This window comes from Canis aureus, chromosome 26 (genome assembly GCF_053574225.1).
Source record: "Canis aureus isolate CA01 chromosome 26, VMU_Caureus_v.1.0, whole genome shotgun sequence".
In the NCBI taxonomy this organism is placed as follows: Eukaryota; Metazoa; Chordata; class Mammalia; order Carnivora; family Canidae; genus Canis; species Canis aureus.
The window spans coordinates 34,582,844-34,599,409 of record NC_135636.1 but is presented as its reverse complement, the minus strand read 5'-3'; the positions used below and the strand labels follow the sequence as shown (position 1 = coordinate 34,599,409).

Genomic DNA, 16,566 nt, shown 5'->3' with positions numbered 1-16,566 from the left:
GCTGTCCTTGTTTTCAACAAAGCATGAGCCTCAAATGTCCCCAAAGTCTACACCTTGTCTGGCCATATAGGAGTCAAACGTGTTGATGCACTGTTTCATGCATCCTATTACTAATTCAACTAAGGGGCCCTCTTCATCTAGAGTTATCACTACTGACAGTGCTTGAAATGCATGGGCCATTCTCTGGGCAACTAGCAGGAGAAAGAGTAAGCCCGAACATGTATATGTTCTTCAGAAGCCTTTTTGGTGCTGATCATTTAACAGGTTCCTTTTTTTTTTTACAGGTTCCTTTTTATGCTCCAATTATGAATTACTCCAACTTCAAAACTATAAGGAAGTATATAAGTTCACTGAACAAGTACTGAGGCCTAGTCATGGACCCTGTAAAACAAAACAAAAACAAGGAATATTGCTTAAGAGGCTGAATTACTACAGAACTAGTTCTAGGGGATCTCTAGGTGGCTCAGCGGTTTAGCGCCTGCCTTTGGCCCAAGACGTGATCCCGGGATCGAGTCCCGCGTCGGGCTCCCGGCATGGAGCCTACTTCTCCCTCTGTCTATGTCTCTGGCACTCTCTCTCTGTGTCTCTCATGAATAAATAAATAAAATCTTAAAAATCAAAAAACAAAACAAACAAAAAAAAACACTGCTCCATTCAAATCCTCCCATGTCAATCAGTGCCATCAGTAGCTAAAGACCCCTAATTTAATCTCAAGGTAGGGACCTTCATAGAGAAGATCTTTAGCATACCACTAAACTGTGCCAATACCTCCACTTACCTTCTAATACTCTGCCTTAACCATTCTAGGGATATCAGAATGAAAACAACCACTTGCTCTTTGTGCTCTGCTTAGTTATCCAATCCCAAAAGATGACATCAGGATCAAATAATGGCTTGTTAAACATGGAAGAAGGAGAAAGGATTAGAAATCTGATGAGAGGGATCCCTGGGTGGCGCAGCGGTTTGGCGCCTGCCTTTGGCCCAGGGCGCGATCCTGGAGACCCGGGATCGAATCCCATGTCGGGCTCCCGGTGCATGGAGCCTGCTTCTCCCTCTGCCTGTGTCTCTGCCTCTCTCTCTCTCTGTGATTATCATAAATAAAAAAAAAAAAAAAAAAAGAAATCTGATGAGATACATGGTAAAATAGTTGCAAAGGCGGTTAACTATCTCTACTATTTAGGTAAATGCTCATTGAAAGGTAGATATTGAGGATAAACATCATGCTTCATTTATTTAATTATTTATTTATTTATTATTTTAATTTTTTTATTTATTTATGATAGTCACACAGAGAGAGAGAGGCAGAGACATAGGCAGAGGGAGAAGCAGGCTCCATGCACCGGGAGCCCGATGTGGGATTCAATCCTGGATCTCCAGGATCGCGCCCTGGGCCAAAGGCAGGTGCCAAACCGCTGCGCCACCCAGGGATCCCTATTTATTTATTTTTTAAAGATTTTATTTATTTACTCATGAGAGAAACAGAGAGAGAGAGAGAGAGAGAGAGGCAGAGACACAGGCAGAGGGAGAAACCGGCTCCATGCAGGGAGCCCGACGTGGGACTTGACCCTGGGCCTCCAGGATCACGCCCTGGGCTGAAGGCAGCGCTAAACCGCTGAGCCACCTGGGCTGCCCAAGCTTCTTTTAACATATACTGAAAAATACCGTTTTGGTCCTTAAAAAAAAAAACAAAACAACAACAAAAACCATAAACTTAATAGCTTAACCAATGGAGTACCTTACACAAAGCAAAACACACATCTTATCAAGTAAAATAGTAAAGTCCAGATAGATCAGTTTCTCCAAAGCTGATCTGTGGTTAGCTATATTAATCAGATCATCCAGGATTGTTAAATATATATTTAAAATGCAGATTTCTGGAGCACCTGGGTGGCTCAGTTGGTTTAATGTCCCACTCTTGATTTCAGCATGGGTCATGGTATCAGATCAAGCCCTTCTGGCTGAGCTGGGCAAGGAGCCTGCTTAAAATTCTTTCTCTCCCCTTCTGCCCTTTTCCCCTCCTCTGCCTCCACACATGCTTTTTTTTTTTTTTTTTGAATTTACTTATTTGACAGAAAGAGAGAGAGAGAGAGCACACCCAAGTAGGCAGAGCGGAAGGGAGAGGGAGAAGCAGGCTCTCCACTGAGCGAGAGCCCAATACAAGGTTCAATCTCAGGACCCCAGGATCATGACCTGAGCAGACACTTAACCAATTGAGCCACCCAGGTGCCCCTCTCTTTAAAAAAAAAATTAAAAAAAAAAAAAAAAAGTGCAGATTTCTCGGCCTTTGCCACTACAGAATCAACTTAAGGTGTAGGCCTAGGAATATGTATTTTTACCTAGTACTCCCAGGTGATTCTTAAGCTCCCATGTTGGATATGGCAATTGCTTAAAAATAAAATCTTAAAAAAAAGAAAAGGAAAACTTAGTATAAAGCTCTCATTTTTTCTCACTTGATTTTCAACCAGCTAATGAGCTAGAAGAGAGAGGGGTTCCCATTTCACAATTTAAACATTTGTTGAATGCATCTGTAGTATCCATACAGGATGAGATATTGCTCTTGCACACTTCCTAGTAAGCAAAACATTTAAATTTCTCCAGTCCAGAATGAAAAATTAGAAGAAGAGGACAAGAGAAACTCAAAGCCAGAGAAAAGAGGTTGCTTCTGACTTGTGATTAAGTGGTGATTGCAGACAGACTACGTGAAAATGGAAGGGGGATATCCATAACTATGCCTTCAGTACTGAAATAGGCTCTGAGATGTTGCTAACTCCCAAGGAGTTTACAATACTTAGTATTTTCCTAAATAGATAGTTAAATGGAGAAGTACTGAGTATAGTTACCCAAACTGTACCAAATTCTAAAGACTAAGCAGTATTCCAGGGTAAAAAGCAATACAAAAAGAAAAAACATGACTACAGACTTGTGGGAGAAGAAGAGACACACCAAACTTTACTTCTTGGAAATAGAGTTACTGCAGAAGGACCTTTAAAAAAAAAGATTTTATTTGAGAGAGAGCAGGAGTAGAGCGAGGGTCAGAGGCAGGAGAAGCAGGCTTCCCACTGAGCAGGGAGCCCAATCTGGGGCTCAATCCCAGGACCCTGGGATCAAGACCTGAGCTAAAAGCAGATGCTTAACCAATTGAGCCAACCATGCACCCCTGGACCTTCTTTTTTAAATCAAGTTCAGTAAGTGCACTTAACAAAATAATTTTTTAGCACCTACGGGTATGCATATTTGCATATGTGCCATCAGTATGGATTCTGGTAGTCTTATAACAACACTTCGGTTGTTTTCAGTCATTTATGGACCCAATTGAATCATAATGTACTGTAACTTTATTGCCCTAAAAACTTGAGCTCAATACAAACACTGTATGCTACCTAAATTCCACAGATTAGTTCCAATCCTAAAGAATTTCTATAGCTTTTTCAGGACTTTAAAAGGAAAATTTTTGGCTTTTGAGTGCCCGAGAATCCGTTTTTCTACTGAGCAAAAACAAGCATACTCCTGCTAAAAGACAATTTTCCTGACACTCTGAGATTAGGAAGGTGTTCAACACCTGTAAAGGACTATAAAGTTCTGCTGAAGTGCCTATTTTTATATCACACTGCATTTAAGGAAGAAAGGAAGTGATTTGATTTTTAAGGGGAAAAAAGTAGTAATTATTGTCAAACAACCACCAGCTGAACATGCATGCACAGAGGGCACTAACTGGGAGACCTCTCAGAGCTGGGGGGTCTGGCCTTGGTGAGCTTTCTGCTTGGAACTATAACAAGCCAATAGTTACAAAGACTAGACAACTTATGTTCCTCCTCATTGCTTGTTTCCTGGTTAACTGAAACCATGAAAAATTAAGAAATAGATCCTGAGGGATGATCAATTCCCTGAGAGACTCTTGTTTCTTCCTTTCTGATTTTAAATAGCAAGAACTAGAGACACTGCATTTATTCTTGTGAAAAACCACTGATTATAAGAATAAACCATGTTCTGGGACGCTTAGGTGGCTCAGCAGTTTGGTGCCTGCCTGAGGCCAAGGGTGCGATCCTGGAGACCCAGGATCAAGTCCCATATCGGCTCCCTGCAAGGAGCCTGCTTCTCCCTCTGCCTGTATCTCTGCCTCTCTCTCTCTCTGTGTCTCTCATGAATGAATGAATGAATGAATGAATGAATCTTTAATAAAGAGTAAGGTATGTTCATTCTAACATTTTGTTTCAATTACTCTTCCATATTCAAATCACTGGAATATCACTACCTACTCTGAGCCTTCCTCTAACTTTAGCAGTTTTCATACCAAGACACTTCATGGATTGGAAGCAGTAATAAGAGTAATATAGTTAAACTGCTTCACAAAATTAGTTTCCCAGGACTGTAAGTACTGAATCTAATCTCTAAGATTTTAGTTCTTCAAATTTATGAAGATGGTGATCTTACACTCCTTATTTCAGGCAATTCAGCTCAAGGACTTAAACTATTTCAAGCAAACACTCGAACTGGCTATTGTCACATGATCTCTCACACAGATTGTGAACATTGCTAGTCACTGACAAATCTACCTATTCAGGGAAACCTGAAAATTACTTTTCTAAAACTCATACAATATTGTTGTCTGATACAGAAAGATCATCAGAAATATACAGAACTTGAAACTTTTTCTATTCCATGTGAAATGATTTAATAAGCTTACAGGTATCCTAAAAAAAAAAAACTTTTTTCTAGAACAGTTAGAGTTTGGACATCTTTGGAGTTGTAATAAGGTCCTAGGTTTCCAATTTTTGCAAGGAGGAAAAAAAAACCCTTTCAGATCAGAAATAAATGGCAACATCACTCTTTCACTGACAGTAAGGTATTAACTGCCAAAAAGTACCTTCCATCCCCATTCAACCTGGTATGTCAGGAGCCTCTGTACTGAAGCCCAATGAAAAATATGGAATCTCAACAGAGGAAGTGAGTGTACAGACCTACAAGTACTAACTTCAAAATGTTCGTTCTGAGAACCATATGGATTTGTCTTGTTCATCTGTGTCTAGTCGTTACTGGTATTTACTTTCTCAATGTTTGAATGAATATGACAGCTTAAATTTTCCATTTGCAATTAAACATGAAACTTTTAGTTTCCTGAGTGGATCTATAAATATTGCACCATCCCAAATGCAAAGGGGGAAAAGTTACTGCCTGCCAAAGATTCTTAAACTATAATTTAACTATGAGAAACAGAGTGGTTTTGTACAGTCACAAAGTCTTACCCATCCTGGGTCTCGCCTATCTGGACCCACAGCAACAGTATCACATTCAAGGCTCCCTAGTGACCTTCCCCCTTGGGTAAAATCTCACAATACCCAAATTTAAAACTTAAAGATGTTTCTTTAAAAAAAAAAAAAAGATTTTATTTATTTATTCATGAGAAACAGAGAGAGAGAGGCAGAGACACAGGCAGAGGGAGAAGCAGGCTCCATGCAGGGAGCCCAACGTGGCACTCGATCCCAGGTCTTCAGGATAACGCCCTGGGCCGAAGGCAGCGCTAAACTGCTGAGCCACCCAGGCTGCCCTTAACGATGTTTCCTTTATACAAAACACTAAAAAAGCAATCTCAGAAAAAGGTTTTTTGTGTTTCTTTCTTTTTTTTTTTTTTTAAAGAATTGGCAAGGAACTAAAAATTCTGTAAAAGCTTCACCTTTCCTAGAGTGATGCTCACATGCTCTTTAATCCTCAATCTTGTGAGTAAAGTATTAGGTCTAGTTTACAGGTAAAGAACTAAGGCTTAGAGATTAACTTGTTCAAAGACCTTGCTATTGAGCAGAAGCATAAGAACTCAAATTCAAATCCCCTTGACTCAATCTGTCCTTTCTACTCTATCATGGTTGATTTGGCCAGGACACACACACACACAACTATTCACATTCTGAATCAGAGAAAAAAGGTAAGAGAAAGAGATGCAAGCTTTGAAGATTTTTATTTATTTTTCTAAGCTTTCAAGATTTTAAGTCCAACTTTGGACATTCTCTCTGAGGGCAATTAGCCACACAGTATTCATAAATATTCACTTTCCCACAGGATTTTTTTTCATATACTTTACAAACCATATGTTCCTGAAACATTTATCTTTTGAAAACTTTATCTTTGAAGACTCTTTAAAATTAGACCCAATTTTGTAATTCCTCTCCTATAAAATTATTTTCTCTAGCCCACCTTTAAATGAAGAGATGTTTGAAGTTTGCTCCTGTTGTGATGCTTCTGTGATAATCCTTTTGATCAGTGGTATATCTACTAAGATCCACCGGGCTTAACCTAATGGTATTAGTAAACATATCCGCAACTGATTTTGGTTTGAGTTGCACTTTCCAAATAACAAATTCAAGGCAATTCAATAATCAGCCTTAGGGATCCCTGGGTGGCGCAGCGGTTTAGCGCCTGCCTTTGGCCCAGGGCGCGATCCTGGAGACCCGGGATCGAATCCCACATCGGGCTCCCGGTGCATGGAGCCTGCTTCTCCCTCTGCCTATGTCTCTGCCTCTCTCTCTCTCTCTCTCTCTCTGTGTGACTATCATAAATAAATTTAAAAAAAAAATTAAAAAAAAAAATAATCAGCCTTAGCTAGACTTATGAGCCATTATTGAAATTTCTGCTTACTAAATTTTTTCCTGAAATCTCCCAAATGCCTATACTCATGCATATCTTTTAATATGGAGTTTCCTACTTAAATTCTCAATCCTAAGCTTTATTATTTAAGGCATTCTTGTTGCCAAGAATTCCTAGTTCACAGGAAGTTGAGCTGGTCCCTTTAAGCAATATATGAATAAATGAAAAAGTAAAGTTAACTCTCTGATGCTTTGCGTCTTCTCAGTTTAAAAATGTTTTGGAGGGATCCCTGGGTGGTTCAGCAGTTTGGCGCCTGCCTTTGGCCCAGGGCGTGATCCTGGAGTCTCGGGATCGAGTCCCACATCAGGCTCCCTGCATGGAGCCTGCTTCTCCCTCTGCCTGTGTCTCTGCCTCTCTCTCGCTCTCTCTCTCATGAATAAATAAAATCTTAAAAAAAAAAAAAATGCTGACACAAGACATACTGAGTTTTGTTGTTTAAAACACACACACACACACACACACACACACACACCAATAATGACCTTGGCATTTCACTTACTAAATGCATCTAATAAAGACAAAGCTCTGGGTACCTTTTCTAAAAATTGAGATATAACTGACATTTAAGTTCTGGGTATCTTTAATAGAAAACCCATAGTTCTATTAAAGGGCTGAGAAATTAGTCACAGCAATATATTTTCTTCATTTCTAAGCCCACCTTCCCCTGAAAAAGTTTTCAGAAATGACAATCTTCCCTTATTCTTGGAAAAGCAGGAACCAGATACACATTTGGCTCTTACTTAGCCCAAACCTAGATACAGATACACTACCTTTCATTTTCCAGTGGTTTCTTAATAGAAAGAAGAGATCAGTATAGGCTGTGAAATTCAGTGAGGTAAAGACTTAACCAACTCTGGTTATATGCTACCGTTCATTGTGTAAATGTCAGAAGATTTAAAAGGTTATCAGGGAATACCAGCAAAGGAAGGAATCACCAACATCAGTACCTGAAACCTAATATTTAAAATAAGGATCTATTTTAGAATAGAAGATGTCTGGACAGCTGGGTGGCTCAGCGGTTTAGCGCCAACCTTCGGCCCAGGGAGTGATCCTGGAGACCCGGGATCGAGTCTCACATCAGGCTCCCTGCGTGGAGCCTGCTTCTCCCTCTGCCTGTGTCTCTGCTTCTCCCTCTCTGTGTGTCTCTCATGAATAAATAAATAAATAACATCTTAAGCTGTCTAACCAAAGTTTTTTTTTTTTAAAGATTTTATTTATTCATGATAGTCACACAGAGAGGGAGAAGCAGAGACACAGGCAGAGGGAGAAGCAGGCTCCACGCAGGGAGCCTGATGTGAGACTCGATCCCGGGTCTCCAGGATCACTCCCTGGGCCGAAGGTTGGCGCTAAACCGCTGAGCCACCCGGGCTGCCCCTGATCAAAGTTTAAACTTTAAAATGTAGGCAAAGAGGGACTCTGTATATTTATTTAATCCTCAATAGCTTGTAAAGCATAGAAATATCATCTCCATCTATAGATGACAAAACAAGGTTTCGCAGCCAGGGTTAAGTTTCATACTAAGAATAGGGACTTACTTAGATTTTTCTACTCCAATTTTCTACTTTACCACAGATGTTCAAGAATGTTATATCCCCACAGCCTCCCTTTCACGTATATCCTTTAGGATCAACCTGGTTCCTCCAGATGTTTAAGAGGTCTAAGCTATCTCTACCAACACATAATTATAGGCAGGCTGTGTGCATCAGGCTCCCCACAGGGAGCCTGTCCCTCTGTGTCTCTCATGAATAAATTTTTTTTTTAAATCTTAAAAGAAAAAAAAAGGGGGGGGCAGGCTGTAACATCTGTATTAGAAACTTACCAATTACAGTCTGGGATTTCTGGAATCTAGACCAGGCAGTAAGCTACTAAACAGGAGAGTTGAGAAGATGTAAAAGGCCAAGTTTTCAGGTTCTTGGTCTCAGGTTCTCCCTTATAAACCTACGCATCTGTACTATTCCATTAAATTCAGATTTCATGAATATAAAAATGTGATGTTTACTAAGCCCACAACATTTGTTCCTTTCCTCCCACTTCCCCTTCTACTGCCTAGTAAGAGCTCAGATAATGGACTACAAATGAAGAGGCTACTTTACCAGAGTTGGTTTGGTAAAGAAAGGAGTCTTAGCAAATGAGATCCCCTAATCCACTGATTCGGAAACCTGCTAGGTTCTGCCCAACCAGTATTCTGCTCAGAAACCTTTATAAATCTGGGCATTCATATATAGCAACAAGATTAAAATCTGGGGTTTTAAGAAGAGGCAAAAGGGTGCATTTCTAGTGTACTCTAGTGAAGGACAAACCTTCAACCTAAAACTTTTTTAGGGGGCATGTAAACTCCAAATAGCCAAGAATATCTCCTCCAAGAAAGATCCCAGACTTCTATTTTTGCTAGGCTGTGCTAAGAAAAATACAAAGAATACTGAAAGCAAAAGTTGGCAGACTTTTGTTCTTAAAATATAAAAAAAAGTCAAAATATCCAGTGATCTATGAAACTTGTTCTCAACATCAACAACAAAGACAAGAAAATTAAAGTCCCCAATAATGCTGATTGCTTTAACACCTTTTGTTGGAGCCTATCTAGGTGTATCACAGGAATGCTAATGAAGGAGTTTTGGGTTCCTTAAATCCACAAAAACAAAATTAACTTCAAAGGCTTAGAGAGGAATTACAGCCCGGTAGAGATTACCTCTACCCTAAATCTAATGGAGAGGGCAAGAGGGAGATATAAACAAAAATATCTACTATAAATCTCAGAAAAATTCTCAAGAGCAGTACACAAAGGTAAAGGTGGCAGGGAGATAACTGAGCGGATATAAAAACTTAAGCCAACAAACTGAAAATGAGTATCGTCCAAAAGAGAAATTTAAAAAAAGTTGCCTCTCTCCCTTAGTTTCTACTAAAATCTAGAGATGACAGATAAAGACAATACGGTTGGTTCTAGCTTGATTATATTACAAATTATATACCCTAAGATATACTTGAGATAATTAGCAAGATCACTTCTCTTTTTTTTCCCCCAAAGATTATTTATTTATTCATGAGAGAGAGAGAGAGAGAGAGAGAGGCAGAGACATAGGCAGAGGGAGAAGCAGGCTCCATGATCAGGCTCTGGGCTGAAGGCGGCGCTAAACCGCTGAGCCACCAGGGCTGCCCTTTCTCTTCTAATATGAAAAATGCTTAAGTCTTTTCTGAATATACAGAATAAAAATCATGTTAAACAATATCTAGGGGTCCCTGGGTGGCGCAGCGGTTTGGCGCCTGCCTTTGGCCCAGGGTGCGACCCTGGAGACCCAGGATCGAATCCCACATCGGGCTCCCGGTGCACGGAGCCTGCTTCTCCCTCTGCCTAGGTCTCTGCCTCTCTCTCTCTCTCTCTCTGTGACTATCATAAATAAATAAATAAATAAATAAATAAATAAATAAATAAATAAACAAATCTATTTGTTCTTATTTCAGCATACTGTCAATTCCTATAGCCCTACTGAAAATACCAATAATATCTAGCATATTCTATAAACTTTTTCCCACTTAATAATAAAGTTTACACTACCATGATACCCACCTCCTTCCCATCTTTATCCCCCTCTACAGTACCCAGGCACTGGTGCTATCAACACAGAGCATACAACACACACCTAGATAGGCAGGTTGTGGGGCAAGGGCAGGGGCTGGTAGATTTCCCACATCAGCGACTGGACTGCAGCCATAGGGATGGAAAGCTGCATCTCAAACTTCATTTACAAGTCATGGAAATACAGAGAAAAGACTTGTTCCAAGGATTACTACTCTAAACACAATCTTCTTTAAACACAATACCTCATTCACCTTTTAAGGGCCAGTCAGGAACTTCTCCCATTCCCATCTTATTTTTAGAAGCCAAATTCTCAACAGTTTGCCCAAAAGCCATTATGCAAAGTTAATGGTTCAAAATAATTAAGGAGATTATCTAAACCATAGGACACAGAAAAGTCACTCAAGTCACTCTCCCACAGACAAATGCAATGAACTGACTGTTATTTTACTATTCTTTCAAGAGGGCCTTTTTATTTTTTTTTAACCCTCCAGGTCCCACATCAAATATTCATTTAAAGCATTTCCACAGCCTCATTTAAAAATAAACAATCACATTTGAATCCATTTTTTCCAAAGAAAGCTAGAACTTCACTGGAGTTCAACAGAGTTTCATATGAGAAGTATGAAATCCCTCACAAAAATACACCTCTGGGGAAAGGACTTTGGGTTTGAAGAAAATTAGTTTTATTTCGCACTTAAACTATGGCAAATACTGTTAAATATCTGTAACATACATATGCATTCATACCCAACTAATATGAAATAACATGCACAATTTCATTATAATCCAAAAACCTCTAAAATGAAATCTATCCATAAAGTACAATAGAATCATTTCTCATACTGTTAGCAGCAGAATATAACTGTTACTATAATTAAGATATCACACAAAGCTTTCCCAAACATATCTACAGATTTAAAAGGTTCAGTTTTTTCACTCCCTCCCATACTGAAAACAGGCAGAAACCCCAATGACCTAATTTTGGAATATAAGATTTAACACATGTTAAGAATTCTTGGCTCTGTATATTGTATAAATTGATACAAATTCACTAAGACCCAGAACAAATTAATGAATCACTCTTTTAAGCTCTCACAATTCCTCATTTTTATGCTGATGTTAAAGGAAAAAAGCAAAACAATTCTTTTTTTTTTTTTTTTTGCTACTATTGGCTAAAGTGAGATTTGGGGACTGACTCTGGGTTTGTTTTCCATTTTATCTACTTACCAAAGAAAATTATGAGCTAGAGATGGTCAATATTACCTAGTTTTCAGCTTTCAAACTATTTAGTATTTCTGATTCCTTTAATAACTCCTGGATTTTCTAGTTTTATCAGAAACAGTAGAATCTAAAATTTGTTTGGGAGTTCTGATATGCTAGTAGCCTAAAAAGCAACTTTGTTTTGTGTCTAGTGTAATATAAAGATTCCACAGTAGTCACTAATTCTGAAAAGGTGCCCCAAGGAGTTTGGTTGTAGGAGAAGGAAAGAAAACACCAGAGTCCAATGCTTAAGTGTTTCTGGATTAAGCAGATATATGCACCAGATTTCATTTGAAGGTGCCATCAGTTTCCAGTTTTAAAACGTGAGGGGTATTTCCAGATAGCCTTCCAGATAGCCATACCATCAGTCTTAGCACCACCCACCTCAACCTGCAACTAAAGCATAGAAATACAACTCTGTTAGCATCAGAAACAATTTATATTTAATTCCCCCATACAGGGGATCCCTGGGTGGCTCAGCGCCTGCCTGCCTGCCTTCTTACGGCCCAGGACGTGATCCTGGAGTCCTGGGATCCAGTCCCACATCAGGCTCCCTGCATGGAGCCTCCTCCTCCCTCTGCCTGTGTCTCTGCCTCTGTCTCTCATGAATACATAAATAAAAAATTTTAAATAAATAAATCCCCCATACAATCTGTATCCATTAAGCTAAACCAATCAACAGGACAAGATGTCAAACTATGACCCCATACAACATTACTTAAGACTAATCAGTCACTGATAGGATCAAGCATTATACTCTGCTCATCCCAGCGAGGGAGGAACCCCACAAATCCAAAGCAGATAGGCAAAAACTCCAAGTCCTTGAAACAGCAGAAGATCACTAACCCCCAAAGTGACGTTACCATTATCAACTCTACAGATAGCTTGGCAGACTGCACAGTACTGTAAAAATGACTCAGCCCCACTATAGTTAGTGCTACCAACACTTAGAAAGGAAAAAGGTAAGTAAAACATTAGGTAAAAGGTTATGGTTTCTGCTCCTGAAACTCCCAGCTCATCACCAGTATTTCAAGTATAAATGCACTTCACAAATAAGATTTCCCCAGCAGTTGCATATGGGCCAGAACATTTTAAATTCCCAATGAACACCAACAGTTTTAACTATTGTAAAGAAAGAGCTTCAAAGGGCAAAAAATCTTTTAGATCTTAAGGAATGAAGGCAGGTAGAATGAGGGAGGTTTGTATATATGAATTTGTACAGTTAATCTGTAAGTCGGGTTAAGTCCACTTAAGATCATGCTTAAGCAAACTCTTCTTAATACAAAGATCAATAACAATATGTCCAAGTATAATTAAACACTGATTTTTGTTTTTTAAAACCTGTCTTTCATAGTTAAATAAATCAATCACTAGTTACCAGGCTATTACTTAATACAACAAGCACACAGTTACTAACGCTACATCTTTCTTCTAGACAATATTTACAAAGATAATTACTGCAGTGTCAGACACTTAGGATGGTGAGGAGGCAGTTAAAGTGCTTTTTCTCTAGAAGGAGTAGGTTTAGTTAAAAAGTAAGCAAATGACAAACTATCAAATCCTTCCCTCCCACATTTTTCATCTCGGTAAGAAAGTAGAGATGTGCAGTTTTTAATTTTGTCATACTGCAATCATATATATAGCATACTTAAGCTTGGAAGCTTCGGAACGCTAGACTCACTGCCTGTGGGCAAGCTAGTAAACATACCTAAGCCTCAGTTTCCTCATCTATAAAATGGAGATAATAGTACCTTAACTCATAGGGTTCTTCCAAGAATTAAATTAGATGATCCATGAAAAGAGCTGAGATCCGTCATGCCAGGTAGACAGTAAGCATTCAATAAATATGAACAATTACTGCAATCACAAGTGATCACATTCTAAAAGTCAATATACTCAGTTTCCTTTGGTATCTATAAAAATGGCATTAAAGATCAATAATTTACCCAGCCCACAATCATCACATATTCAATCGTTCCTTTGCATAATTTAAGTGAGATCCATGGAGATTAACTTTCTGAGGAGAAAGGACTAAACTTTGCTTCATTGCTAAATACACAACCTACTCAGCCCAATCTTAAAGTCAAAAGAACACTTTTTTCTGTGTTAAGCTCCTACCTTCCTCCAAGAGAGGTCAAAAGGACTCCTTACATCCTCATCTGCCACATCCTTTCTTTGCTTCCACATCCCAAGGAAACATTTATACCTCTGCGGTTTTCTGAACTGCAGAGGACTCCTCGCCCCTTCAAAATCCTGATAGGTTAGCTAAACACTAGTTAAGAAATACTCCAACCCCTGACACTCAGCACCTAGTCTTGCACAACACTCAGCTCAGAAGTCACCTCCTCTAAGAAATTTCCCCACCCCCAGACAAAATTAATTCTCCTAGTTTCTCAAAGCATTTTGAGTATACATATACCTCCGCACCTACCTTATAATTAACTAATTATGTCTCTCCCAGCAGACGGGATTGAGGGCGAGAGAAGCATTGTGACCCAAGGTTCAGATCTAGCATTACACAGTGTTTCGCACATATTAGGTGCTCAAGAAATGCTACTTTAATTTAACCTACAACCCTTCCTTGCAGAATCACATCTCTTGCTAGATGCCCCACTACAAATCTGAACATAAGGCTGCTCTCAATAGAGCAGGCTAACACGATGGACTGCTGATTACAACATCAGAAAATCTACTCATCAGCTTCTCCCATTGGAGAGGTTCCCGGAACCCGAACTCAATTGAGCAGGATTATGTACCATCAGAATCAGTGGGAATTCCCAGCACACAACAGAGGGTACCTTCTCCTTCAATAAGATTGTTGAAAAGCCCGCAGGGTGAGCTTTTTATTGGGGGAATCTTCATTGAATAACTGAAGTGGAAATACTCAAAGAATAAATGCCTTGATATGGCTGAAAAGGGGTCAAAAGCATAAAGATCTAGGAAAAGCAAGCTAGCTCTTGGTTCCTGAAAAACAGCGGCTCCTGAAAAAAGAACAGGAAACAAGGGTGGATGCGGACTACTCTTTGTTTCAATAAATAAAATCTTTTTTTCTTTCCCATGGCCCGAAAAAAAAGGCCAACACACCAGGTCCAGATGAGATGCTCCACAACCTTTTCTCCTGACAAGTACACTAAACTGAGGTTCTTAAAAATAAATAAATAAATAAAATAAAATAAAAACAAACAAAAAAAAAAAAACAAAAAACCCAACAACAAAAACCAAGAAAAGAGAAACAAAACACTGCATTAGGAACCTCAGCCACCACGAAAAGTTCTAGTCAGAAATACTTTAAAAAAATTTTTTTTTTAAATCTATATGCCCGAGTCCAACGTTTACATTGGAGGGGCCCACGGAGAACTTGCAAACTTTGTGAAGGGAGGTACTAGTACTACCTTTGCAAAGAACACAACTTGGGGGAAAAACAACCTCAAAATATGAAAAACTCCACAAAGGGTGGCTTTAGTTTTAGAACCGTAATTCCCATCATAAAATTCTTACACCCCCACCCTTCACCTTCTCCTCCCCCCCTACCACCACCGCCGCCACCACCACCGCCGCCGCCGCCGCCGCCCGCCCCCCTCCGCCCCCCAAATCAACAGTTGCCGAAGGGTATCTTTCATTCTGGAAACAGAAAAGGAAACAAACGAGAAGCAGAAAGGCAATAACCCCCCAAAATAAAGTTCTCCTTGGGGAAAAAAAATAGTAGCCATTCAGTCTCCCACCCTTCCCTCCCCGGTGAGGTCTGTGATTTCCACGGCTTTGCTCTGCAGAAAGCTCTTTCTGGGCAGCTCGAGGAAGGAGCCGAGGGAGGGAGAGAAAGAGACACACAGGCACAGAAAGGAGAGGAGAAAAAGAAAATGGCGCAGAGACTAAGTCCCGACTGTCGACAAGGCGACTTTCCCGGGAGGAATCCGGGCCGACAAAGGCTGCCCGAAGGCCGGCGGCGGGCGACCCCGGGTCTCCGTTGCCCCCTCTTGGGAAGGCCGCGGTCTGGGGGGGCTGGGGTCCCCGGAAAGGGGGTCCAGAGGCGGCCCGATGGGAACAATGGGGCCGGTGAGCGAGGAGCCGGGACTTAGTCTCTGGGACGCCATGTCTGTCCTCTGCCCGGCTCCGGCCCGGCGCGGGCTGGGCGGCCGGCGCCGGGGCCCCCGGGGTCGGGGCGGGGGGCACACTCACCATTCAGTCGGAAATCCGCTTCAATCTGGAGGGAGAAAAGGAGGCAGTATGAACAAACGGGCTCACCCCGGCCCGCGGGCGGCGAGCGCGCGGGGCCGGGGGCCTAGCCCAGCCCGCGCCCGAGGATGAGGATGAGGATGAGGATGAGGAGGAGGGAGGGGCCCCGGGGTCGGCCGTAAGGGGCAGCCCCCCGCCGTCCCTAACTCGGCGGCTTCCGCCCGCGGCCTAGCGCGCCCAGCCCCGCCGGCCGCCCGCCCCTGGCCGGGGGCTCCGGCCTGTCAAGGCGGCCGGGCCCGCGCCGGGGGTCGCGGGGGTCGCGGGGGGTCGCGGGGCGGGGCCGGGGCGCCAGGAGGACCCGGCCGAGCCGTACCTGGGAATCGTTGTGCAGATGGTCCCCACTCATGTCGGCCGGAGCGGCGAGCGCGGCGGGCGGCGAGGGGCGCCGAGGAGACGCAGACGGTCGGGGCCGGCCTGTGCGGGCGGACGGGGGCCTCCGGAGGCTCCCGGAGGCGCGGAGAAGCGGCGGCGGCTGCGGGCCCGACGCTCCCCGAACGGCTGAGGCGGCGACGGCGGCGGCGACGCGGACTGACTGCCGGGCGGGCGGCGAGAGCGGACCCCAGCAGTTGTGTAACAGCCTAAGTTCGCATTTCGCCTCACTGCGCCTGCGCGGCCGCTTTTAAACGAGACGTCGGCGACGTCAGAGACTCGCGGAAAGAGGCCGAGGGCTGCGCGGCCCGCCCCCCCCGCCCTCCTGCGCTTCCCAAGGCGGACCCGGCTTTGCATCGCAGGCCCCGCCCCCAAGCCCCTGCGCGCCGCCGTGATTTGCATAAGCAGCCGACTCCTCCCACGGCCGCCCCCCGGGGCGATCTTGCCTGGCTCTCCCCGCGCGGTTTCTCGGAACCCCGTACGCCTCTGCGAGG

General features: G+C 42.2%; 1 protein-coding gene across 1 annotated transcript in view; it reads right to left on the bottom strand.

Annotated features, from left to right (window-relative positions):
* The window catches only part of TOP1 (DNA topoisomerase I), a 91,064-nt gene extending 74,811 nt beyond the window's left edge, over positions 1-16,253 (bottom strand). Inside the window, exons 1-2 of the mRNA XM_077873167.1 lie at positions 16,017-16,253; positions 15,647-15,671 (exon numbers count right to left, since the gene is read on the bottom strand). Of these exons, the coding sequence (XP_077729293.1) occupies positions 15,647-15,671; positions 16,017-16,049 (58 nt within the window). The 5' untranslated portion in view covers positions 16,050-16,253. The remainder of the gene's footprint in view (positions 1-15,646; positions 15,672-16,016) is intronic.
* Positions 16,254-16,566: the final 313 nt, after the last annotated feature.